This window comes from Pleurodeles waltl, chromosome 2_2 (genome assembly GCF_031143425.1).
Source record: "Pleurodeles waltl isolate 20211129_DDA chromosome 2_2, aPleWal1.hap1.20221129, whole genome shotgun sequence".
NCBI classification, from domain to species: Eukaryota; Metazoa; Chordata; class Amphibia; order Caudata; family Salamandridae; genus Pleurodeles; species Pleurodeles waltl.
The window spans coordinates 851,133,285-851,157,736 of NC_090439.1; the positions used below are offsets into that span (position 1 = coordinate 851,133,285).

At 46.4% G+C, this 24,452-nt stretch overlaps 1 protein-coding gene across 2 annotated transcripts in view; it reads right to left on the bottom strand.

Annotated features, from left to right (window-relative positions):
- VIRMA (vir like m6A methyltransferase associated) overlaps nucleotides 1-24,452 on the bottom strand; it is a 627,318-nt gene that overhangs the window by 419,245 nt on the left and 183,621 nt on the right. For both annotated transcript variants that reach the window (XM_069220484.1, XM_069220485.1), the window contains exons 10-11: nucleotides 12,317-12,808; nucleotides 11,306-11,460 (exon numbers count right to left, since the gene is read on the bottom strand). In XM_069220484.1, coding sequence (XP_069076585.1) covers nucleotides 11,306-11,460; nucleotides 12,317-12,808 — 647 coding nt within the window. The remainder of the gene's footprint in view (nucleotides 1-11,305; nucleotides 11,461-12,316; nucleotides 12,809-24,452) is intronic.

Consider the following 24,452-nt stretch of genomic DNA (forward strand, 5'->3'; position numbering starts at 1 on the left):
ACTGGATTCTCCAGAGACCTTTTCAATGTTTGGAAGCAGGTGGGGAATTCCAGTCAAAGGAGGACTATGTTCCAGCACATGAGAGGCATGAAGGCTAAAATGCCAATTCCAGAAGCTGCACGTGGAAGGTGGATAGGGTGACAGCTCAGTGTGGGGTAAGGTGACTAAGAGTATAGATAATGGCATTGACACTGACAGAAACCACCTAGGCACCAAGGATTGGTGTATGTGTGTGTTTTGTTTGGGGGGTGGGGGGTTAAGCCGCGTGGGCAAGGGTCGCTCCCCATGGGGGCACATTACTGTTGGCTCCAAGGGGGGGGCAGAAAGCCCACCAGAGACCAGGGAAATATTTTTTTCAAAATAAGACGGTGGGGGTATGGCCATAGCCCCACCCCAAATAAATGGGGCCAAAGTTGTTCTGCCCAACAGTGGGCAGATGGGGCAATTACCCCTGAACCACACCTGGGGGAGGAGGGGGGGGGGGAGGTAAGGGGGCAGAAAGTCTACTAGATGGCAGGGAATAAATAAAAAAATAGTGTGGTGGTGGGTACCAACCAGTATGGGCATGGTTTTGCCTCCACCCCAATTGAAGGGGGTAACAGTCTTTCAGCTCTCCCCCGCACACTTAAACATCTTATCCCATGGTAAGTAAGAGGACATTTGATTATATGGGGTTTTGATTTTACATTTGGGCCATGAGAGCTTGGCCAACTCTCAAAATAGTCCCACTTGGAATGGTGAGGGCTGCACTTTTTGGACTTTGGGACGCTGCCATGTAGAATAATCCACAAAACCTAGACACATTTGAAAACTAAACATCTGGGTGAGTCCAGGGTGGTGTGCTTCACATGCACCTAGCACTATTTTCTTACCCACAATGCCCTGCAAACGTCCAACTTTGCTGGAAATCACAGATTTTTTCCAACATTTTTGTGATGGAACCTTCCTGAATCTGCAGGAATCCACAAAATTCCTACCACCCAGGATTGTCTCATCTTTAATGATACAAATTCTGCCCCACTTGTCAGCCTAAATTTTTTTTTTCTCAAACTGCCCTTTTGGACCCTGTAGGAAGTTGGCTCTGTCTGCGCTATTTCAAAGTAAGGAATAGGTAAGATAGTGGCAAAAAGAGATAATACTAATGCTCTATTTTGTGGTAGTGTGGTTGAGCAGTAGGCTTATCAAAGGAGTAGTGTTAAGCATTTGTTGTACACACACAGGCAATAAATTAGGAACACACACTCAGAGACAATTCCAGGCCAATAGGTTTTTGTATAGAAAAATATATTTTCTTAGTTTATTTTAAGAACCACTGGTTCAAGAGTTACTTGTAATACTTCAAATGAAAGGTATTGCAGGTAGGTACTTTAGGAACTTTCAATAATCAAAATAGCATACACAGTTTTCATATAAATCACATATAGCTATTTTAAAACTAGACACAATGCAATTTTCAACAGTTCCTAGGGGGAGTAAGAGTTTGTTAGTTTTTGCAGGTAAGTAAACCACCTACGGGATTCAAGTTTGGGTCCAAGGTAGCCCACCGTTGGGGGTTCAGAGCAACCCTAAAGTTACCACACCAGCAGCTCAGGGCCGGTCAGGTGCAGAGGTCAAACTGGTGCCCAAAACGCATAGGCTTCAGTGGAGAAGGGGGTGCCCCGGTTCCAGTCTGCCAGCAGGTAAGTACCCGCGTCTTCGGAGGGCAGACCAGGGGGGTTTTGTAGGGCACCGGGGGGGACACAAGTCAGCACAGAAAGTACACCCTCAGCAGCCCGGGGGCGGCCGGGTGCAGTGTGCAAACACGCGTCGGGTTTCCAATAGGTTTCAATGGGAGACCAAGGGGTCTCTTCAGCGATGCAGGAAGGCAAGGGGGGGCTCCTCGGGGTAGCCACCTCCTGGGCAAGGGAGATGGCCTCCTGGGGGTCACTCCTGCACTGGAGTTCGGATCCTTCAGGTCCTGGGGGCTGCGGGTGCAGAGTCTTTACCAGGCGTCAGGATCTGAGGAACAGGCAGTCGCAGTCAGGGGGAGCCTCGAGATTCCCTCTGCAGGCGTCGCTGTGGGGGCTCAGGGGGGGGGCAACTCTGGCTACTCACGGTCTCGCAGTCGCCAGGGAGTCCTCCCTGAAGTGATTGTTCTCCACAAGTCGAGCCGGGGGCGTCTGGTGCAGAGTAGCAAGTCTCACGCTTCTGGCAGGAAACACAAGTTGTTTTAAAGTTGCTCCTTCGTTACAAAGTTGCAGTCTTGGGTGAACAGAGCCGCTGTCCTCTGGAGTTTCTTGGTCCTTCTAGAGCAGGGCAGTCCTCTGAGGATTCAGAGGTCGTTGGTCCCTGGGGAAAGCGTCGCTGGAGCAGTGTCTTTAGAAGTGGGGAGACAGGCCGGTAGAGCTGGGGCCAAAGCAGTTGGTGTCTCCGTCTTCTCTGCAGGGTTTTTCAGCTTAGCAGTCCTCTTCTTCTTAGGTTGCAGGAATCTGAGTTCCTAGGTTCTGGGGAGCCCTTAAATACTAAATTTAAGGGTGTCTTTAGGTCTGGGGGGTTAGTAGCCAATTGCTATTAGCCCTGAGGGTGGGTACAACCTCTTTGTGCCTCCTCCCAAGGGGAGGGGGTCACATTCCGATCCCTATTGGGGGAATCCTCCATCTGCAAGATGGAGGATTTCTAAAAGTCAGAGTCACCTCAGCTCAGGACACCTTAGGGGCTGTCCTGACTGGCCAGAGACTCCTCCTTGTTTTTCTCATTATCTCCTCTGGCCTTGCCACCAAAAGTGGGGCCGTGGCCGGAGGGGGCGGGCAACTCCACTAGCTGGAGTGCCCTGTGGTGCTGTAACAAAGGGGGTGAGCCTTTGAGGCTCACCGCCAAGTGTTACAGTTCCTGCAGGGGGAGGTGTGAAGCACCTCCACCCAGTACAGGCTTTGTTACTAGCCACAGAGTGACAAAGGCACTCTCCCCATGTGGCCAGCAACATGTCTCTAGTGTGGCAGGCTGCTAAAACCAGTCAGCCTACATGGGTAGTTGGTTAAGGTTTCAGGGGGCACCTCTAAGGTGCCCTCTGGGGTTTATGTTACAATACAGTGTACACTGGCATCAGTGTGCATTTATTGTGCTGAGAAGTTTGATACCAAACTTCACAGTTTTCAGTGTAGCCATTATGGTGCTGTGGAGTTCGTGCATGACAGACTCCCAGACCATATACTCTTATGGCTACCCTGCATTTACAATGTCTAAGGTTTTGCTTAGACACTGTAGGGGTACAGTGCTCATGCACTGGTGCCCTCGCCTATGGTATAGTGCACCCTGCCTTGGGGCTGTAAGGCCTGCTAGAGGGGTGACTTATCTATGCTGCATAGGCAGTGTGAGGTTGGCATGGCACCCTGAGGGGAGTGCCATGTCGACTTACTTGTTTTGTCCTCACCAGCACACACTATCTGGGGTCCCCAGGGTGGCATAAGACATGCTGCATCCCTTAGAGACCTTCCCTGGCATCAGGGCCCTTGGTACCAGGGGTACCAGTTACAAGAGACTTACCTGGATGCCAGGGTGTGCCAATTGTGGAAACAAAAGTACAGGTTAGGGAAAGAACACTGGTGCTGGGGCCTGGTTAGCAGACCTCAGCACACTTTCAAATCAAAACTGAGCATCAGCAAAGGCAAAAAGTCAGGGGGTAACCATGCAAGGGAGGCATTTCCTTACAGACCCACTATGATTCCCCCTCAAATTCAACATGTTTTTGGCTCTTCCCTGTCACAGGCACTTGGCCCACCTACACAAGTGAGGTATCATTTTTACTGGGAGACTGACGGGAACGTTGGGTGGTAGGAAATTGGTCCCAGTGCGGTGATCCCACACAGAAATGTGGGAAATATGTGATTGCTTAGCTAAATTTGAGGTTTGCTGAGGATTCTGGTAAGAAAACACTGGGGGATCCATGCAAGTCACACCTCCCTGGACTCCCTCGGATGTCTAGTTTTCAGAAATGTCTGGGTTTGGTAGGTTTTCCCCCGCAACAACAGGTAGTTTTGTATTTGATCATTTTGATGTGCCCAGAGAGTGTTTTGGGGCATTTCCTTTCACGGGCACTAGGCCTACCCACACAAGTGAGGTACCATTTTTATCGGGAGACTTGGGGGACCGCTGGGTGGAAGGAAATTTGTGCCTCCTCTCAGACTCCAGAACTTTCTGTCACCAAAATGGGAGGGAAAAGTGTTTTTTTGGCCAAATATTGAGGTTTGCAAAGGATTCTGGCTAACAGAACCTGGTGAGAGCCCCACAAGTCACCTCATCCTGGATTCCCCTAGGTGTCTAGTTTTCAAAAACGCACAGGTTTGGTAGGTTTCCCCAGGTGCCGGCTGAGCTAGAGGCCAAAATCTACAGCTAGGGACTTTGCAAAAAAACAAGTCAGATTTCAATGTAAAAATGTGATGTGTCCATGTTGCGTTTCCTGTCGCGAGTGTTAAGCCTACCCATGAAGTGAGGTTCCATTAGTATCGGGAGACTTGGGATAACACAGAATAGCAAAACAAGTGTTATTGCCCCTTGTCTTTCTCTACATTTCTTCCTTCCAAATGTAAGACAGTGTGTAAAAAAGATGTCTATTTGAGAAATGCCCTGTAATTCACATGCTAGTATGGGCACCCCAGAATTCAGAGATGTGAAAATAACCACTGCTTCACAACACCTTATCTTGTGCCCATTTTGGAAATACAAAGGTTTTCTTGATACCTATTTTTCACTCTTGATATTTCAGCAAATGAATTGCTGTATACCTGGTATACAATGAAAACCCATTGCAAGGTGCGGCTCATTTATGAGCTCTAGGTAGCTAGTTATATATCCCCGCAACCAGAGGAGTCCAGCAGACGTAAAGATAGATTGCTTTCAAAAATCTGACATTGCAGGAAAAAGTTACAGAACACAACATTAAGAAAAATGGCTGTTTTTTTTTCACCTCAATTTCAATATTGTTTTTATTTCAACTGTTATTTTCTATAGGAAAACCTCGTAGGATCTACACAAATTACCCCTTGCTTAATTCGGAATGTTGTCTATTTTTCAGAAATGTTTAGCTTTCTGGTATCCAGCATTGGTTCCACACCCATTTCGGTCAGTAACTGGAAGGAGGCTGAAAGCACAAAAAATAGTAAAAATGGGGTATGTCCCGGTAAAATGCCAAAATTGTGTTGAACAATAGGGGGTTCTGATTCAAGTGTAACTGTTCCTGAAAGCTGGGAAGATGGTGATTTTAGCACCACAAACCCTTTATTGGTGCCATTTTCAGGGAAAATACCACAAGCCTTCATCTGCAGCCCTTTTTTCCAATTTTCTTTTTAAAAAAACGAAATCATTTGCTGTATTTTGGCTAATTTCTTGGGCTCCTTCAGGGGAACCCACAAAATCTGAGGTCCTCTAGAATCCCTAGGATGTTGGAAAAAAAGGACGCAAATTTGGCACGGGTAGCTTATGTGGACAAAAAGTTACGAGGGCCTAGGTGTGAACTGCCCCAAACATTCAAAAAAAGGCTTGGCACCTGAGGGGAGGAAAGGGTCTGGCAGCGAAGTGGTTAAAGCGGCATTTTCAATTAGAGTAAAAAACCTTTGCTCCTTTTTCTTTCTTTTTTTTTTTTTATAAAGCATAATTTGTTCCTTCATAAGTATCTCTGAAGTGAGCACTCAGGCCCTGCAAAGAGACATCTGTCACAATATTAACCAGCAGTCATACTGGTCTGAAGGTTTACACAACCAGGAGGTTATCTGCATATAATTTTTTTTTTTTAAAAGGAACGGTTTGTGTTCCGGGTGACTTCTATGAGAAACACAGGCCAACGTATGGGCAACCTGCAAGATCTTTGTCCTTCCTAAGCAGTCTGTTTTTTTGTTGTGTTGTAATGACAGTTGATGTGCAGGATGCTCTGACGTCACTGCAGTAAAAGTTAAAGTATAATTAGCTTATGGGCTCTGAATCAGTGCTCGGGGGCATATCTCAGCCCTCCGAGCACTGATTCTTTTGAAGGAGGTATCGTTGGAAAGGGGAGAATCTCTACTTTCATTGGTATCCCTGCCCAGTGGATCCATGCTTGGAGATCGCCACACTAGAGTGATCCTCAAGCAGGGATCCACCCACTATGCACCAGGGATAGGCAGCCCCTTAGACAAGGGCTTGTGACCCCCTCCAAATATTACCCTCCCCCCAATATTTCCCACCTGCAGTGCAGAAAGCACCAGAGGGGCTTTTACATACCTCCTCAGTGTCAACCAATGGCTGACAGACGCACTGGGGAGATAGTGCGGGTGTCGGCCATTGGCTGACAACTGCACTCAAAGGGTTAATGGTAATAAAAGCAGGGAACTCTTCATCCCACCCTTCGTATGTTGTAAACAATTCCTCTACTTTTGTGAAAAGATTTCCAAAAGATTTACAGCATTAACTAATTTTACATACCATATGGAGGACTATTAAACCACTGGACTTCTATTTTATTCCCTTCTTTCTCAGTCTTTCACAATTCACAAAGCAATCTACCTGACTGCTAACTAAGCATACCTCAAATCCATGCCAAGATGGCTCCTGCAGTTGGAGAATTTTACGTTCAGTTCATAGCCGGGGCCTAAAGGTGCAACAAAGTCTCTTTGTTGATATTCATGTCAAGACCTTCTTGGAAGAGTAAGGGCCTGGGACCTTCACCTCAACAAACTCATGGTCCCAGGCTCTGTTCTCTGGATACACCACACTCTCTTGCATCACGTGCTCACTTTCTTTCTCTTTGTATTGAGTCAGAGGACTCCAAACAGTAGCTAAACGGGAGCCTCTACTTCATCATCCTTCTGCCTGCTCTACCCAACGTCTTAATCATCCTGTGAAACCAAAGAGTTAGCATTTTTATAAGGGAGTCTCAAACCAAGATAAACTATATTTTAGATTGGTGCTTTGTAATACATATATGTAGTTAGATGTTAGGTGGGGCAAGTGAAGGGAATCAGCAAGGGCACTGTTCCTTGAAAGGGAGAGTTGTAAATTTCTTCCTAAATTGCAGGAATCTTGGTGTTGCATGATGTGGGTTGGGGTGTTGTTCCGGGTCCTGGTGCATAGGCTTCTTTCTGCTGCGTTTGTCTCTAATCTAGCGATGTCAGAGCGCCTTGTCTGGTGCTGACCTCCAGATATTGTTAGTTTATGAGCTAAGTAGATCAGAGTTGAGGATCTTGTATCATGAAGATGATCCAGGCTTGAGGGGGAACCAGTATAGATCTTTCAGTAGAAGCGTGATATGATTGATTTCTTCAGCCCCTTGGTGAGCCATGCCATTCCATAATAGATGTATGTCAGAGGACCAAGGCTGGTCTTGGGAATGACACTGAGCAGGGTGTTGCCGCCATTTATGTGGTAGAGGCCCAGGGCTTTACCTGCCAATCTGAAGTATTTTCCTCGGGAGAAAAGTTGTTTTATGCAGGAGGGAGAGTTCAACCATGCTGTTTTGGTGTTCTTCACAATGTGTTTTTGGAGTGAGAAGTATGAATCAAGACTGAATTTGAGGGAATTGGCAGCAGGGCCGGCTTTTGGGCGGTGCGACTGCACCAGGCGCTGACCTCATGGGGGAGCTGTGTTTAGCAATTACTTACGAAACTTGCGATTTAAAAGCACCTGCTGAAAAGTTCCTTGTGCGTTTAGCCTTCAAAAAACAATTAAAATGTCAAGATACCTCTTGTGATTAATGTTCCTGCTAGAGAGAGAGATGGGAGTTTTGCTTAGTGGCAGCTTTGACTCAACATTAAGTAGAATAGAGGGTTAATATGCCTGCTGTAAAAAACAGAACTATAGGGCATATTTAAGAAAAGTGGCGCTGGCTGCAGTGCAGCGCCACTTTTCTTGCACCCCTTAATGCCCCCCTAATGCCACCATGTGTGCGTCATATTTAAAATACGGCTTACCATGGTGGTAGTTAAGAGAGTAGCGCCAGAATATTTTACGCTAGTACGCCGCCTTGTAGGATTAGCGTAAAAATGTTTGAAGTTAATCTTGCAAAGCACCCAGAGGCCCACTGTAACCAATGGAAGCCTCCTTTTAATGCCTGCTCTGAGCAGGCGTTAAAAGTGCAGGAAACAAATTATGCAAAGAAATCTGTAATTCTTTTTGCCCCCCTAATGGGGGGATGCCCCCTTTGCATACATTATGCCTGACGCAGGCATAATATAGCGTAAAGGGCTACAAAGTGGCGCAATGCATGCATTGCACCTCTTTGTAAATATGACACATCGTTTTTGGCCTTCTAATGCCACATTAGTGTAAAAAAGTGACAATAATGTGGCGTTAGAATGGCACTAGGGGCTCTTATATATGTCCCTATGGCAGTGCTTAATTTGTGCATGTTGTTTTCCGTGAGGAGCACCAGCACTTAATTTTGAGGGCCTGTGCTGATATTTCTGCCTCAAGCATTTACTGCGAGAAAATGCCACATATAGGAAAGATGGAGGAAGAGAAAAACAAAAAAAAGAGTCATTATGGGGGAAAAGCAGAAATCCGCGAGAGTGAGCTGAAGGGGCAGGGAGTGCCTGTAACTGGACTGAAGAGGCCAGAGATGGCTTCAGGATTATGCTACTTCTGTATTACATGTTCACACATTTCATTTCAGCAGCCACGTGTTTAAGAGGAGGGCTTTGGGCACCGGCACCTTTTTATTTACAAATTAAGCACTGCCCTATGGGGCATATTTGAAAAAAGTGGTGCTGCACACACTGCTCCGCCACTTTTCTTGTTCCCCTTAGGGCGCCCCGAACACCACCACATGTGCGTCATATTTAAAATACGGCACACCATGGCAGTAGTTAGGGGATTAGCTTCAGAATTTTATATGCTAGTCCGGCGCTTTGCAAGATTAGCATTAAAAAAGTTGACGCTAATCCTGCAAAGAACCCAGTGGCCCATTGTAACCAATGGAAGCTTCCTATTAATGCCTGCTCTGAGCAGGTGTTAAAAGTGCCGGAAAAAAATGACGCAAAGAAATCTGTCAGATTTCATTGTGCCATTTTTTGTGTCCCACCTAATAGGGGGATGGCCACTTTGCATACATTATGCCTGGCGCAGGCATAATGTAGCGCAAAAGTTTACAAAGTGGCACAACTGCGCCACTTTGTAAATATGGCGCAGCGTTTTGGGACGTCTAATGTCACATTAACTTTAAAAAAATTACACTAATGTGGCATTAAAATGGCACTAGGGGATCTTAAATAAGTCCCTATGGGGCATATTTGAAAAAAGTGGTCCTGCACAAAGTGCTGCACCACCTTTTTTACACCCCTTAGCGCTCCCCTCGCCACCATGTGTGCGCTGTATTTAAAATACGGTGCAACATGGCGGTTGTTAAGGGACTAGTGTCAGAATTTTTGGCGCTAGTCCGGCGCTATGCAGGATTAGCGTAACAATTGTTGATGCTAATCCTGAAAAGCACCCAGAGGCCCATTGTAACCAACAGACGCCTCCTTTTAACGCCTGCTGTGAGCAGGCATTAAAAGTGCCGGAAAAAAAGATGCAAAGAAATCTGCCATGACGGAATCACAGACTTAGTGCTATTGGTAAACAAGAGGAATACGGTCTTTGTGTTGTTTAGCATTAGGTAGTTGGTTGACTTCTAGATTTGGAGGAGTCTGAGGCACGCTTTGAGTCTCTGCATGTTGTTATTTGAGGAGGTTGTGAGATAAAGGGCCATATGTACGAACACATTTTCCCATTGACACAGAATGGGAAAAACCCTTTGCTACATCTGGCCCATAGTTGGGTATTATCAGCATACTGCTGGATCTAGATGTTGCTCTCTGCAAGGATGGCTCCTAAGGGTTCCTTGTCAAGGTTGAAACTGATAAGTGACAGTATGAAGCCCTGTGGTATTCTGCAGGTGATAGAGAGGGTCAAGAAGGTGATAGTTCCTAACTGAACAAGTTACTGCCAGGTGGTGAGGAAGGATGTGAACCACTGTAGGATTGTGCCAATGAAGCCAAATGCAAGATTCAGGGTGTGGATCAACACTAGATAGCCAATAGTATTAAAAGCTGTGAAGAGGTCAATGAGTACAAAGAGGCAAGGGTCATTTATGTCATTGAGGAAGAAGGGGATAGTTGACAAATTCAGTTGGTGGCTATTTAAATACAGTAGCGTGGTCTGACACCCTTTTGATAGTTTTAAAGTAGGTTATTCTTGATGTGTTCCTGCCTTCTAAATGATTCTTGCAAAAATATGGCAAGTGGGTAATATGAAAGAAATCAGCAAAGTTGACTGGATCTAGTGTAGGTTTTTCAGCAGGGCAGGCATCTATTCGGTCCTTAGGCTGTACAGGATGTTGCAGTGGGTTAGTGTGGCACTGCCATTGTGGTGAAGGGATTATATGGCTTCTCCTTGCAGCAACTTGATGATGGAGGAAAGAAGCACATCATATTTCTTGGAGGTGGATTTGAGGTAGTTCAGAATGTTGGAAAGGTGTGTGTGGGAAATAAGTGTATAGGTGATAGTGTGGACTACATCAATGAATGGGTGATACTAGATCTGATTTTGTTGGCTATTGGTTGGCTAGTTTTGCCTCTTCACAATGAAAGAGATCAGCCCAGAAACAGTGTATCTCATGTAGCTTGTTATACAAAGGTCAAAAATGTATCAGACGAAACCCCCCACAGATTAAAAGTAGGAAAAAAATAAATCTATTAGAGGCTGGAGAACTAGAGAGTGTTTGTAGAAAAACTGTGCTTGCCATGGGATAAAAACAATTAAAGAGGATAAAAATAATAAACCTATATAAACTATAAAGACAACTGCCAAAAACATAAATAAATACAGAGGATCCACAAACTGAAATAAATCTGTACATTTGTATCCCCTGATATCCTGGTTTTAATTGTAATACTGTATTTGATGTCAAGAATCCACAATACAGATGAAGTTTGGAATCATCTTACTGTAGACTATTCAAATTAAGTAAACCTAAAGAGGAGGATGCATTTCACATGAATCAAATGCTTCTGTCCTCATGCCTCAGTTTTGTCAAGGTAGTATAGGTGGCAGATGGGATTATACTACTTAAAGGAGCCTGTCTTGTGCTGCTGTGAACATGAACTGAGAGAGATCAAGTTGTATGAACCAAGACATCAGACAGGCAAGACTTGCAAAAATAAACACTGATATGCACTGTATCTTACAAGAGATTCTATCCCCGCCCATAGAGACATAAAATTATGTGAAGGCATAATCGCCAAGTATTTAACTGAACACTGCAAGAATCACTGATATAAAGGTATAAACCCAGTAAAACAGTGGTGTAGTTCACTTAACATACCTTGTAGTTTGGTGTTATTTTCATCTGCTTTACAAAGCTTCAGCAGAGGAGCAGAGTGATGTTCCAACATCTGGACATCACTTGAGGACTGAACAACCAGCAACACAAGCATGCAGGCATAGTTATAGGCCACTGACTTCTTCGACTTTGTGTCCCTGTAAAAAGAAGATCATCTCACAAGTCTAGATTCAGAAGTGACAAATCAATTTTCTTTCAATAATAAAGGTGATGATTACATAGCAAGTCTACGGAAGTTACACCTCTAACTACTTTATACACATGTTCTTGAATATACTTCAGAAGAACTGGCTACAGGTGAAAATAAAGCCTGTACACAGTTTCTATTACTAGCATGACATCTGCTAGTTCAAAGATAGCAAAAATGTAATGCACTATATGAAACATGGGCTTAAATTACTTCTCTCTTCTATGTACTCTTGTGTGTGTGAGACAGTGTGGAGAACGTACAATGACAGAGTTGACTAATAAAAATAAAAAACAAGGGCAAAAGTAATTTTGTTGATGTGGCCACTTCCAGATCAAGTAAACAACTTTCTTTCATTTTGCTAAGATTTAAACTCACTCAAAAAAACACACAGAAAGCCTGCTTCAGGGTGCAGGTGATCCAGGTTGATTTTGTTAATAATGTTACTGTACAAATAAGATGCAATGCGGACAGAGGGGAAAATATCTCTGAGATAAATACAGTGCATTCTCCTTGACTGAGGAGAGATGCATTTTTGATTTGCCAGTTTTATTCCAATGCCTAAATTAGACAACTGCTAAATGATGTATGATAAGGGAACCAAAGTTCTTTAACATCACAGTTCTAATGTAAGCATATGCATGACCGAACAGAATAAGTTTCAACAAGCTTCTTTTGAAGAAGTTACTGGCAAATGAGGACAAATCAAGGACAGGGAGGAAAGAGTGAAAAGATGTTGTCTGACATCTATTGTATCTCAGTGACCACAAATACATTTTCAACAAGCAACAAAGAGGAATTCCTACCCTAAAGCATCTTTGGAATAAAACTCCATTAGAGTGATCAGACTTTGGAGGTTCTTGTCAAGACTGAACACATGGGCAACAGCTGATCTTCCAATAGGGTTGAAACTTATGAGGTACAGGCTGTGAAGGATACCCAAGAGATCAGCATGATCGGTTTCTTCGCTTGCTGCACCTTCCTGAAAATACTGGAACAGCTCAGAAGTGTACTGCAATGTCTGTGTTGCATGCAAGAGCCACAAGGCAAACGAGTCCTCATTGACAGCATCAGCCTGCAGAATCTCCTCCTGATCAGGGTCTGAAGCCTGGCAGAGTGCCCGTGCCAGAAGGTTTGTGCCCTCATGCTCTGCTAGCAGGAAGAGGAGTCCTTTCTGGGACTGGGCAAGGAATTTCAGTATATCTCTTGTCGCCTGTAATACACCAGGGTGTGTGTTCACTACTGGGATTGACAGAAGCAATGTTACAGACTCCTGGAAGTGCTGACTGTGAAGGTATCTGCACAGAGAGAGAAACAGATGTAATTGTAGCAGTACCAAAAACAAACATTACCATTTAGAATGATACATATCCAACACTGACCAAGAAATCAGGAGAGAATACATTAAAGGTACCTATTACAATTAATACTTCATTAACATGTTTAAATAGTAGATAATTGCTGTGCTATAGTGTAAACACCCTTTTTGTGCTATAGAGAAACCTCCCCCTTTCAGGAAGGCAGACTAATCTACAGCAACCCATTAGTGAGAGAAACATGCACTCTTTCCTTGGGTTAGTTATGAGATTGCTTACCCAAACTGTATATCGGTCCATATGCATCATAATATCAACACAGATAAAGGTCTCAAAAAGAAAGACCACTCCAAGTGCTTCCTATTGTTTCAGAAACCTTATATTTTGGAGCTGGGGACATAAGATGCTACCATATGTAATCCTTAGGACTGACTTAACGGTGCCAAATGTTTCAAATTTGAGGATTTAATACAAACCGGAATATACCAAACACTAGTACATAAGTACTCTTTGGAGTGGAACTTTGGCTTTTCAGGGCTGAAGGGTAGTGGGAATAAAGATGGCAACACTGACCTTTTCCATCCTGGAAAGAAGACTTTGCAAAACAAATCATTCAATATATAGTAAAGATTTCCAATTTCAAGTGTGAAAAGAAATATATTTCTCTGCCTGAACCAGTGTAAGGGCTTTCAGTGCCAATGCCTCGATCTCCTTTTTTGAAGATGACGGGAAGTCTGTTTAGCTTTATTTACTTTTGCCTATCTGATAATGTTTCACACCTATGGAATTCAGGCTCAGCACATTTCAAGAATATCAACCATCTACTGAATGGCCAGATAAAACAATACAGTTGGTGCAACTTAGCCCAGAGTCATAGACTTGAAATGTGATCTATCATGGTTAAACAAATCATTTCTGCACTAAAATCTTTTGATATAATTAGGTTTAATGTAAAATGATTAATAATAGTTGCTCAAATGATTGTTATCGGAGTTTCTAACAGTCCAAACATGAGTTAGTCAACCTCTTCCACAAAGCACTTGTGTGGTTGCTCCTCTGCCTTAGATCTTTGTAAATAAAACTCAAATTCATACAATTCCTTTTGATGCATATTCAATCAGTTTTCATTTCCACTTCTTATATCTAAATCTTTCATGACTTGCATGTAAGCAAACAAATCTTCGTATTACTTTACACAGTAAATGTTCTAATGCATTTCACACTAAAACAAAATAGATTTATGTAGGAAGTTGGCTCTGTATGTGCTATTTCAAAGTAAGGAATAGCATGCACAGAGTCCAAGGGTTCCCCTTAGAGGTAAAATAGTGGTAAAAAGAGATAATACTAATGCTCTATTTTGTGGTAGTGTGGTCGAGCAGTAGGCTTATCCAAGGAGTAGTGTTAAGCATTTGTTGTACATACACATAGACAATAAATGAGGTACACACACACTCAGAGACAAATCCAGCCAATAGGTTTTTGTATAGAAAAATATCTTTTCTTAGTTTATTTTAAGAACCACAGGTTCAAATTCTACATGTAATATCTCATTCGAAAGGTATTGCAGGTAAGTACTTTAGGAACTTTAAATCATAAAAATTGCATGTATACTTTTCAAGTTATTGACAAATAGCTGTTTTAAAAGTGGACACTTAGTGCAATTTTCACAGTTCCTAGGGGAGGTAAGTATTTGTTAGGTTAACCAGGTAAGTAAGACACTTACAGGGTCCAGTTCTTGGTCCAAGGTAGCCCACCGTTGGGGGTTCAGAGCAACCCCAAAGTCACCACACCAGCAGCTCAGGGCCGGTCAGGTGCAGAGTTCAAAGTGGTGCCCAAAACGCATAGGCTTCAATGGAGAAGGGGGTGCCCCGGTTCCAGTCTGCCAGCAGGTAAGTACCCGCGTCTTCGGAGGGCAGACCAGGGGGGTTTTGTAGGGCACCGGGGGGGACACAAGCCCACACAGGAATTTCACCCTCAGCAGCGCGGGGGCGGCCGGGTGCAGTGTAGAAACAAGCGTCGGGTTTGTAGTGTTAGTCTACGGGAGATCTAGGGATCTCTTCAGCGCTGCAGGCAGGCAGGGGGGGGGTTCCTCGGGGAAACCTCCACTTGGGCAAGGGAGAGGGACTCCTGGGGGTCACTTCTCCAGTGAAAGTCCGGTCCTTCAGGTCCTGGGGGCTGCGGGTGCAGGGTCTCTCCCAGGCGTCGGGTTTTGGATTCAAGGAGTCGCGGTCAGGGGAAGCCTCGGGATTCCCTCTGCAGGCGGCGCTGTGGGGGCTCAGGGGGGACAGGTTTTTGTACTCACAGTATCAGAGTAGTCCTGGGGTCCCTCCTGAGGTGTTGGATCTCCACCAGCCGAGTCGGGGTCGCCGGGTGCAGTGTTGCAAGTCTCACGCTTCTTGCGGGGAGCTTGCAGGGTTCTTTCAAGGCTGCTGGAAACAAAGTTGCAGCCTTTCTTGGAGCAGGTCCGCTGTCCTCGGGAGTTTCTTGTCTTTTCGAAGCAGGGGCAGTCCTCAGAGGATGTCGAGGTCGCTGGTCCCTTTGGAAGGCGTCGCTGGAGCAGGGTCTTTGGAAGGCAGGAGACAGGCCGGTGAGTTTCTGGAGCCAAGGCAGTTGTCGTCTTCTGGTCTTCCTCTGCAGGGGTTTTCAGCTAGGCAGTCCTTCTTCTTGTAGTTGCAGGAATCTAATTTTCTAGGGTTCAGGGTAGCCCTTAAATACTAAATTTAAGGGCGTGTTTTAGGTCTGGGGGGTTAGTAGCCAATGGCTACTAGCCCTGAGGGTGGGTACACCCTCTTTGTGCCTCCTCCCAAGGGGAGGGGGTCACAATCCTAACCCTATTGGGGGAATCCTCCATCTGCAAGATGGAGGATTTCTAAAAGTCAGAGTCACCTCAGCTCAGGACACCTTAGGGGCTGTCCTGACTGGCCAGTGACTCCTCTTTGTTGCTTTCTTTGTTCCCTCCAGCCTTGCCGCCAAAAGTGGGGGCCGTGGCCGGAGGGGGCGGGCAACTCCACTAAGCTGGAGTGCCCTGCTGGGCTGTGACAAAGGGGTGAGCCTTTGAGGCTCACCGCCAGGTGTCACAGCTCCTGCCTGGGGGAGGTGTTAGCATCTCCACCCAGTGCAGGCTTTGTTACTGGCCTCAGAGTGACAAAGGCACTCTCCCCATGGGGCCAGCAACATGTCTCTGGTGTGGCAGGCTGCTGGAACTAGTCAGCCTACACAGACAGTCGGTTAAGTTTCAGGGGGCACCTCTAAGGTGCCCTCTGGGGTGTATTTTGCAATAAAATGTACACTGGCATCAGTGTGCATTTATTGTGCTGAGAAGTTTGATACCAAACTTCCCAGTTTTCAGTGTAGCCATTATGGTGCTGTGGAGTTCGTGTTTGACAGACTCCCAGACCATATACTCTTATGGCTACCCTGCACTTACAATGTCTAAGGTTTTGTTTCGACACTGTAGGGGTACCATGCTCATGCACTGGTACCCTCACCTATGGTATAGTGCACCCTGCCTTAGGGCTGTAAGGCCTGCTAGAGGGGTGTCTTACCTATACTGCATAGGCAGTGAGAGGCTGGCATGGCACCCTGAGGGGAGTGCCATGTCGACTTACTTGTTTTGTCCTCACTAGCACACACAAGCTGGCAAGCAGTGTGTCTGTGCTGAGTGAGAGGTCTCCAGAGTGGCATAAGACATGCTGCAGCCCTTAGAGACCTTCCTTGGCATCAGGGCCCTTGGTACCAGAAGTACCAGTTACAAGGGACTTATCTGGATGCCAGGGTCTGCCAATTGTGGATACAAAAGTACAGGTTAGGGAAAGAACACTGGTGCTGGGGCCTGGTTAGCAGGCCTCAGCACACTTTCAATTGTAAACATAGCATCAGCAAAGGCAAAAAGTCAGGGGGCAACCATGCCAAGGAGGCATTTCCTTACACAACCACCCCCCCCAAACGAAAGAGGATGAGACTAACCTTTCCCAAGAGAGTCTTCATTTTCTAAGTGGAAGAACCTGGAAAGGCCATCTGCATTGGCATGGGCAGTCCCAGGTCTGTGTTCCACTATAAAGTCCATTCCCTGTAGGGAGATGGACCACCTCAACAGTTTAGGATTTTCACCTTTCATTTGCATCAGCCATTTGAGAGGTCTGTGGTCAGTTTGAACTAGGAAGTGAGTCCCAAAGAGGTATGGTCTCAGCTTCTTCAGGGACCAAACCACAGCAAAGGCCTCCCTCTCAATGGCACTCCAACGCTGCTCCCTGGGGAGTAACCTCCTGCTAATGAAAGCAACAGGCTGGTCAAGGCCATCATCATTTGTTTGGGACAAAACTGCCCCTATCCCATGTTCAGAGGCATCTGTCTGCACAATGAACTGCTTAGAATAATCTGGAGCTTTTAGAACTGGTGCTGAGCACATTGCTTGTTTCAGGGTGTCAAAGGCCTGTTGGCATTCCACAGTCCAGTTCACTTTCTTGGGCATTTTCTTGGAGGTGAGTTCAGTGAGGGCTGTCACAATGGATCCATATCCCTTCACAAACCTCCTGTAGTACCCAGTCAAGCCAAGGAATGCCCTGACTTGAGTCTGGGTTTTTGGAGCTACCCAGTCCAGAATAGTCTGGATCTTGGGTTGGCGTGGCTGAACTTGGCCTCCACCTACAAGGTGTCCCAAGTAAACCACAGTTCCCTGCCCTATCTGGCATTTGGATGCCTTGATAGAGAGGCCTGCAGATTGCAGAGCCTTCAAAACCTTCTTCAGGTGGACCAGGTGATCCTGCCAGGTGGAGCTAAAGACAGCAATATCATCAAGATAAGCTGTGCTAAAGGACTCCAAGCCAGCAAGGACTTGATTCACCAACCTTTGGAAGGTGGCAGGGGCATTCTTTAAACCAAAGGGCATAACAGTAAACTGATAATGCCCATCAGGTGTGGAGAATGCTGTTTTCTCTTTTGCTCCAGGTGCCATTTTTATTTGCCAGTACCCTGCTGTCAAGTCAAAGGTACTTAAGAATTTGACAGCACCTAATTTATCTATGAGCTCATCAGCTCTAGGGATTGGATGAGCATCTGTCTTGGTGACAGAATTGAGCCCTCTGTAGTCCACACAAAACCTCATCTCTTTCTTTCCATCTTTGGTGTGAGGTTTGGGGACTAAGACCACTGGGCTAGCCCAGGGGCTGTCAGAGCGCTCAATTACTCCCAATTCCAGCATCTTGTGGACTTCCACCTTGATGCTTTCCTTAACATGGTCAGACTGTCTAAAGATTTTGTTTTTGACAGGCATGCTGTCTCTTGTGTCCACATCATGGGTACACAGGTGTGTCTGACCAGGGGTTAAGGAGAAGAGTTCAGGAAACTGTTGTAGGACTCTCCTACAATCAGCTTGCTGTTGGCCAGAGAGGGTGTCTGAGTAGATCACTCCATCTACTGAGCCATCTTTTGGGTCTGATGACAGAAGATCAGGGAGAGGTTCACTCTCTGCCTCTTGATCCTCATCTGTTACCATTAACAGATTTACATCAGCCCTGTCATGGAAGAGCTTAAGGCGGTTCACATGGATCACCCTCTTGGGGCTCCTGCTTGTGCCCAGGTCCACCAGGTAGGTGACCTGACTCTTCCTTTCTAGCACTGGGTAAGGGCCACTCCATTTGTCCTGGAGTGCCCTGGGAGCCACAGGCTCCAGAACCCAGACTTTCTGCCCTGGTTGGAACTCAACCAGTGCAGCCTTTTGGTCATACCAAAACTTCTGGAGCTGTTGGCTGGCCTCAAGGTTTTTGGTTGCCTTTTCCATGTACTCTGCCATTCTAGAGCGAAGGCCAAGTACATAGTCCACTATGTCCTGTTTAGGCTCATGGAGAGGTCTCTCCCAACCTTCTTTAACAAGGGCAAGTGGTCCCCTTACAGGATGACCAAACAGAAGTTCAAAGGGTGAGAACCCTACTCCCTTCTGTGGTACCTCCCTGTAAGCGAAAAGCAGACATGGCAGGAGGACATCCCATCTCCTTTTGAGTTTTTCTGGGAGCCCCATGATCATGCCCTTTAATGTCTTGTTGAATCTCTCAACTAAGCCATTAGTTTGTGGATGGTAAGGTGTAGTGAATTTATAAGTCACTCCACACTCATTCCACATATGTTTCAGGTATGCTGACATGAAGTTGGTACCTCTGTCAGACACCACCTCCTTAGGGAAACCCACTCTGGTAAAGATACCAATGAGGGCCTTGGCTACTGCAGGGGCAGTAGTCGACCTAAGGGGAATAGCTTCAGGATACCTGGTAGCATGATCCACTACTACCAGGATATACATATTTCCTGAGGCTGTGGGAGGTTCTAGTGGACCAACTATGTCCACACCCACTCTTTCAAAGGGAACCCCCACCACTGGAAGTGGAATGAGGGGGGCCTTTGGATGCCCACCTGTCTTACCACTGGCTTGACAGGTGGGGCAGGAGAGGCAAAACTCCTTAACCATGTTGGACATATTGGGCCAGTAGAAGTGGTTGACTAGCCTCTCCCACGTCTTGGTTTGTCCCAAATGTCCAGCAAGGGGAATGTCATGGGCCAATGTTAGGATGAACTTCCTGAACAGCTGAGGCACTACCACTCTCCTAGTGGCACCAGGTTTGGGGTCTCTGGCCTCAGTGTACAGGAGTCCATCTTCCCAATAGACCCTATGTGTTCCATTTTTCTTGCCCTTGGACTCTTCAGCAGCTTGCTGCCTAAGGCCTTCAAGAGAGGGACAGGTTTCTTGTCCCTTACACAGCTCCTCCCTTGAGGGTCCCCCTGGGCCTAAGAGCTCAACCTGATAAGGTTCAAGCTCCAAAGGCTCAGTTCCCTCAGAGGGCAGAACTTCTTCCTGAGAAGAGAGGTTCCCTTTCTTTTGCTGTGTTGCAGTTGGTTTCCCAACTGACTTTCCTTTCCTCTTGGTAGGCTGGGCCATTCTTCCAGACTCCAGCTCTACTTGTTCACCCTGTGCCTTGCATTGTGCTCTTGTTTTCACACACACCAGTTCAGGGATACCCAGCATTGCTGCATGGGTTTTTAGTTCTACCTCAGCCCATGCTGAGGACTCCAGGTCATTTCCAAGCAGACAGTCCACTGGGATATTGGAGGAGACCACCACCTGTTTCAGGCCATTGACCCCTCCCCATTCTAAAGTAACCATTGCCATGGGATGTACTTTTCTCTGATTGTCAGCGTTGGTGACTGTGTAGGTTTTTCCAGTCAGGTATTGGCCAGGGGAAACCAGTTTCTCTGTCACCATGGTGACACTGGCACCTGTATCCCTCAGGCCCTCTATTGTAGTCCCATTAATTAAGAGTTGCTGTCTGTATTTTTGCATGTTAGGCGGCCAGACAGCTAGTGTGGCTAAATCCACCCCACCCTCAGAAACTAGAGTAGCTTCAGTGTGGACCCTGATTTGCTCTGGGCACACTGTTGATCCCACTTGGAGACTAGCCATACCAGTGTTACCTGGATGGGAGTTTGGAGTGGAACCTTTCTTGGGACAGGCCTTGTCTCCAGTTTGGTGTCCATGCTGTTTACAGCTATGACACCAGGCCTTTTTGGGATCAAAGTTTTTACCCTTGTACCCATTGTTTTGTAAAGAGGCTCTGGGCCCACCCTCCTGTGCAGGTTTTTGGGGGCCTGTAGAAGACTCTTTACTATTTTTAGTTTTGGTTGTCTCATCACCCTTCCCCTGGGGAGTCTTTGTGACCCCTTTCTTTTGGTCACCCCCTGTTGAAGTCTTGGACACCCTTGTCTTGACCCAATGGTCCGCCTTCTTTCCCAATTCTTGGGGAGAAATTGGTCCTAGGTCTACCAGATGCTGATGCAGTTTATCATTGAAACAATTACTCAATAGGTGTTCTTTCACAAATAAATTGTACAGCCCATCATAATTACTTACACCACTGCCTTGAATCCAACCATCTAGTGTTTTCACTGAGTAGTCTACAAAGTCAACCCAGGTCTGGCTCGAGGATTTTTGAGCCCCCCTGAATCTAATCCTATACTCCTCAGTGGAGAATCCAAAGCCCTCAATCAGGGTACCCTTCATGAGGTCATAAGATTCTGCATCTTGTCCAGAGAGTGTGAGGAGTCTATCCCTACACTTTCCTGTGAACATTTCCCAAAGGAGAGCACCCCAGTGAGATCTGTTCACTTTTCTGGTTACACAAGCCCTCTCAAAAGCTGTGAACCATTTGGTGATGTCATCACCATCTTCATATTTAGTTACAATCCCTTTAGGGATTTTCAACATGTCAGGAGAATCTCTGACCCTGTTTATGTTGCTGCCACCATTGATGGGTCCTAGGCCCATCTCTTGTCTTTCCCTCTCTATGGCTAGGATCTGTCTTTCCAAAGCCAATCTTTTGGCCATCCTGGCTAACTGGATGTCCTCTTCACTGGAGTTATCCTCAGTGATTTCAGAGGTGTTGGTCTCTCCTGTGAGGGAACCAGCATCTCTGACTATTATTTTTGGAGTCAGGGTTTGAGCGACCCTGTTCTCCCTAGATAGGACTGGTAGGGGGGAATTTTCCTCCAAGTCACTATCCTCTTCCTCTGAGTTGCAACCCTCAGAGGGGTTGGCCTTTTCAAACTCTGCCAAAAGCTCCTGGAGCTGTATTTTGGTAGGTTTGGGGCCCATTGTTATTTTCTTTATTTTACAGAGTGACCTTAGCTCCCTCATCTTAAGATGGAGGTAAGGTGTGGTGTCGAGTTCCACCACAGTCACATCTGTGCTAGACATTTTGCTTCTAAAAGTTGGAATACTTTTTAAGAATCTACAACTGGTTCTAGAATCTAATTCAAACTTTTACAAACTTTTAAACTCTAAAAGAAATGCTAAACAGGATCTAACACAAGGCCCTAGCAGGTCTTTTAAGAATTTAGAAAACTTTTCAAATTGCAAAAATCAATTTCTAATGACAATTTTGGAATTTGTCGTTGTAGGAAGTTGGCTCTGTATGTGCTATTTCAAAGTAAGGAATAGCATGCACAGAGTCCAAGGGTTCCCCTTAGAGGTAAAATAGTGGTAAAAATAGATAATACTAATGCTCTATTTTGTGGTAGTGTGGTCGAGCAGTAGGCTTATCCAAGGAGTAGTGTTAAGCATTTGTTGTACATACACATAGACAATAAATGAGGTACACACACTCAGAGACAAATTCAGCCAATAGGGTTTGTTATATAAAAATATATTTTCTTAGTTTATTTTAAGAACCACAGGTTCAAATTTAACATGTAATATCTTGTTTGAAAGGTATTGCAGGTAAGTACATTAGGAACTTTGAATCATTTCAATTGCATGTATACTTTTCAAGTTATTGACAAATAGCTACTTTAAAAGTGGACACTTAGTGCAATTTTCACAGTTCCTGGGGGAGGTAAGTTTTTGTTAGTTTTACCAGGTAAGTAAGACACTTACAGGGTTCAGTTCTTGGTCCAAGGTAGCCCACCGTTGGGGGTTCAGAGCAACCCCAAAGTCACCACACCAGCAGCTCAGGGCCGGTCAGGTGCAGAGTTCAAAGTGGTGCCCAAAACGCATAGGCTAGAATGGAGAGAAGGGGGTGCCCCGGTTCCGGTCTGCTTGCAGGTAAGTACCCGCGTCTTCGGAGGGCAGACCAGGGGGGTTTTGTAGGGCACCGGGGGGGACACAAGCCCACACAGAAATTTCACCCTCAGCAGCGCGGGGGCGGCCGGGTGCAGTGTAGAAACAAGCGTCGGGTTTGCAATGTTAGTCTATGAGAGATCTAGGGATCTCTTCAGCGCTGCAGGCAGGCAAGGGGGGGGTTCCTCGGGGAAACCTCCACTTGGGCAAGGGAGAGGGACTCCTGGGGGTCACTTCTCCAGTGAAAGTCCGGTCCTTCAGGTCCTGGGGGCTGCGGGTGCAGGGTCTCTTCCAGGCGTCGGGACTTAGGTTTCAGAGAGTCGCGGTCAGGGGAAGCCTCGGGATTCCCTCTGCAGGCGGCGCTGTAGGGGCTCAGGGGGGACAGGTTTTGGTACTCACAGTCGTAGAGTAGTCCTGGGGTCCCTCCTGAGGTGTTGGATCTCCACCAGCCGAGTCGGGGTCGCCAGGTGCAGTGTTGCAAGTCTCACGCTTCTTGCGGGGAGCTTGCAGGGTTCTTTCAAGGCTGCTGGAAACAAAGTTGCAGCCTTTCTTGGAGCAGGTCCGCTGTCCTCGGGAGTTTCTTGTCTTTTCGAAGCAGGGGCAGTCCTCAGAGGAGGTCGAGGTCGCTGGTCCCTTTGGAAGGCGTCGCTGGAGCAGGATCTTTGGAAGGCAGGAGACAGGCCGGTGAGTTTCTGGAGCCAAGGCAGTTGTCGTCTTCTGGTCTTCCTCTGCAGGGGTTTTCAGCTAGGCAGTCCTTCTTCTTGTAGTTGCAGGAATCTAAATTCTTAGGTTCAGGGAAGCCCTTAAATACTAAATTTAAGGGCGTGTTTAGGTCTGGGGGGTTAGTAGCCAATGGCTACTAGCCCTGAGGGTGGGTACACCCTCTTTGTGCCTCCTCCCAAGGGGAGGGGGTCACATCCCTAATCCTATTGGGGGAATCCTCCATCTGCAAGATGGAGGATTTCTAAAAGTCAGAGTCACCTCAGCTCAGGACACCTTAGGGGCTGTCCTGACTGGCCAGTGACTCCTCCTTGTTTTTCTCATTATCTCTCCTGGACTTGCCGCCAAAAGTGGGGGCTGGGTCCAGGAGGCGGGCAACTCCACTAGCTGGAGTGCCCTGGGGCATTGTAACACGAAGCTTGAGCCTTTGAAGCTCACTGCTAGGTGTTACAGTTCCTGCAGGGGGGAGGTGTGAAGCACCTCCACCCAGAGCAGGCTTTGTTTCTGTCCTCAGAGAGCACAAAGGCTCTCACCGCATGAGGTCAGACACTCGTCTCTCAGCAGCAGGCTGGCACAGACCAGTCAGTCCTGCACTGAACAATTGGGTAAAATACAGGGGTATCTCTAAGATGCCCTCTGTGTGCATTTTTTAATAAATCCAACACTGGCATCAGTGTGGGATTATTATTCTGAGAAGTTTGATACTAAACTTACCAGTATTCAGTGTAGCCATTATGGAGCTGTGGAGTTCGTTTTTGACAGACTCCCAGCCCATATACTCTTATGGCTACCCTGCACTTACAATGTCTAAGGTTTTGCTTAGACACTGTAGGGGCATAGTGCTCATGCACATATGCCCTCACCTGTGGTATAGTGCACCCTGCCTTAGGGCTGTAAGGCCTACTAGAGGGGTGACTTACCTATGCCACAGGCAGTGGGAGGTTGGCATGGCACCCTGAGGGGAGTGCCATGTCGACTTAGTCATTTTCTCCCCATCAGCACACACAAGCTGGCAAGCAGTGTGTCTGTGCTGAGTGAGGGGTCCCTAGGGTGGCATAAGACATGCTGCAGCCCTTAGAGACCTTCCCTGGCATCAGGGCCCTTGGTACCAGGGGTACCAGTTACAAGGGACTTACCTAGGTGCCAGGGTTGTGCCAATTGTGGAAACAATGGTACATTTTAGCTGAAAGAACACTGGTGCTGGGGCCTGGTTAGCAGGGTCCCAGCACACTTCTCAGTCAAGTCAGCATCAGTATCAGGCAAAAAGTGGGGGGTAACTGCAACAGGGAGCCATTTCTTTACAGT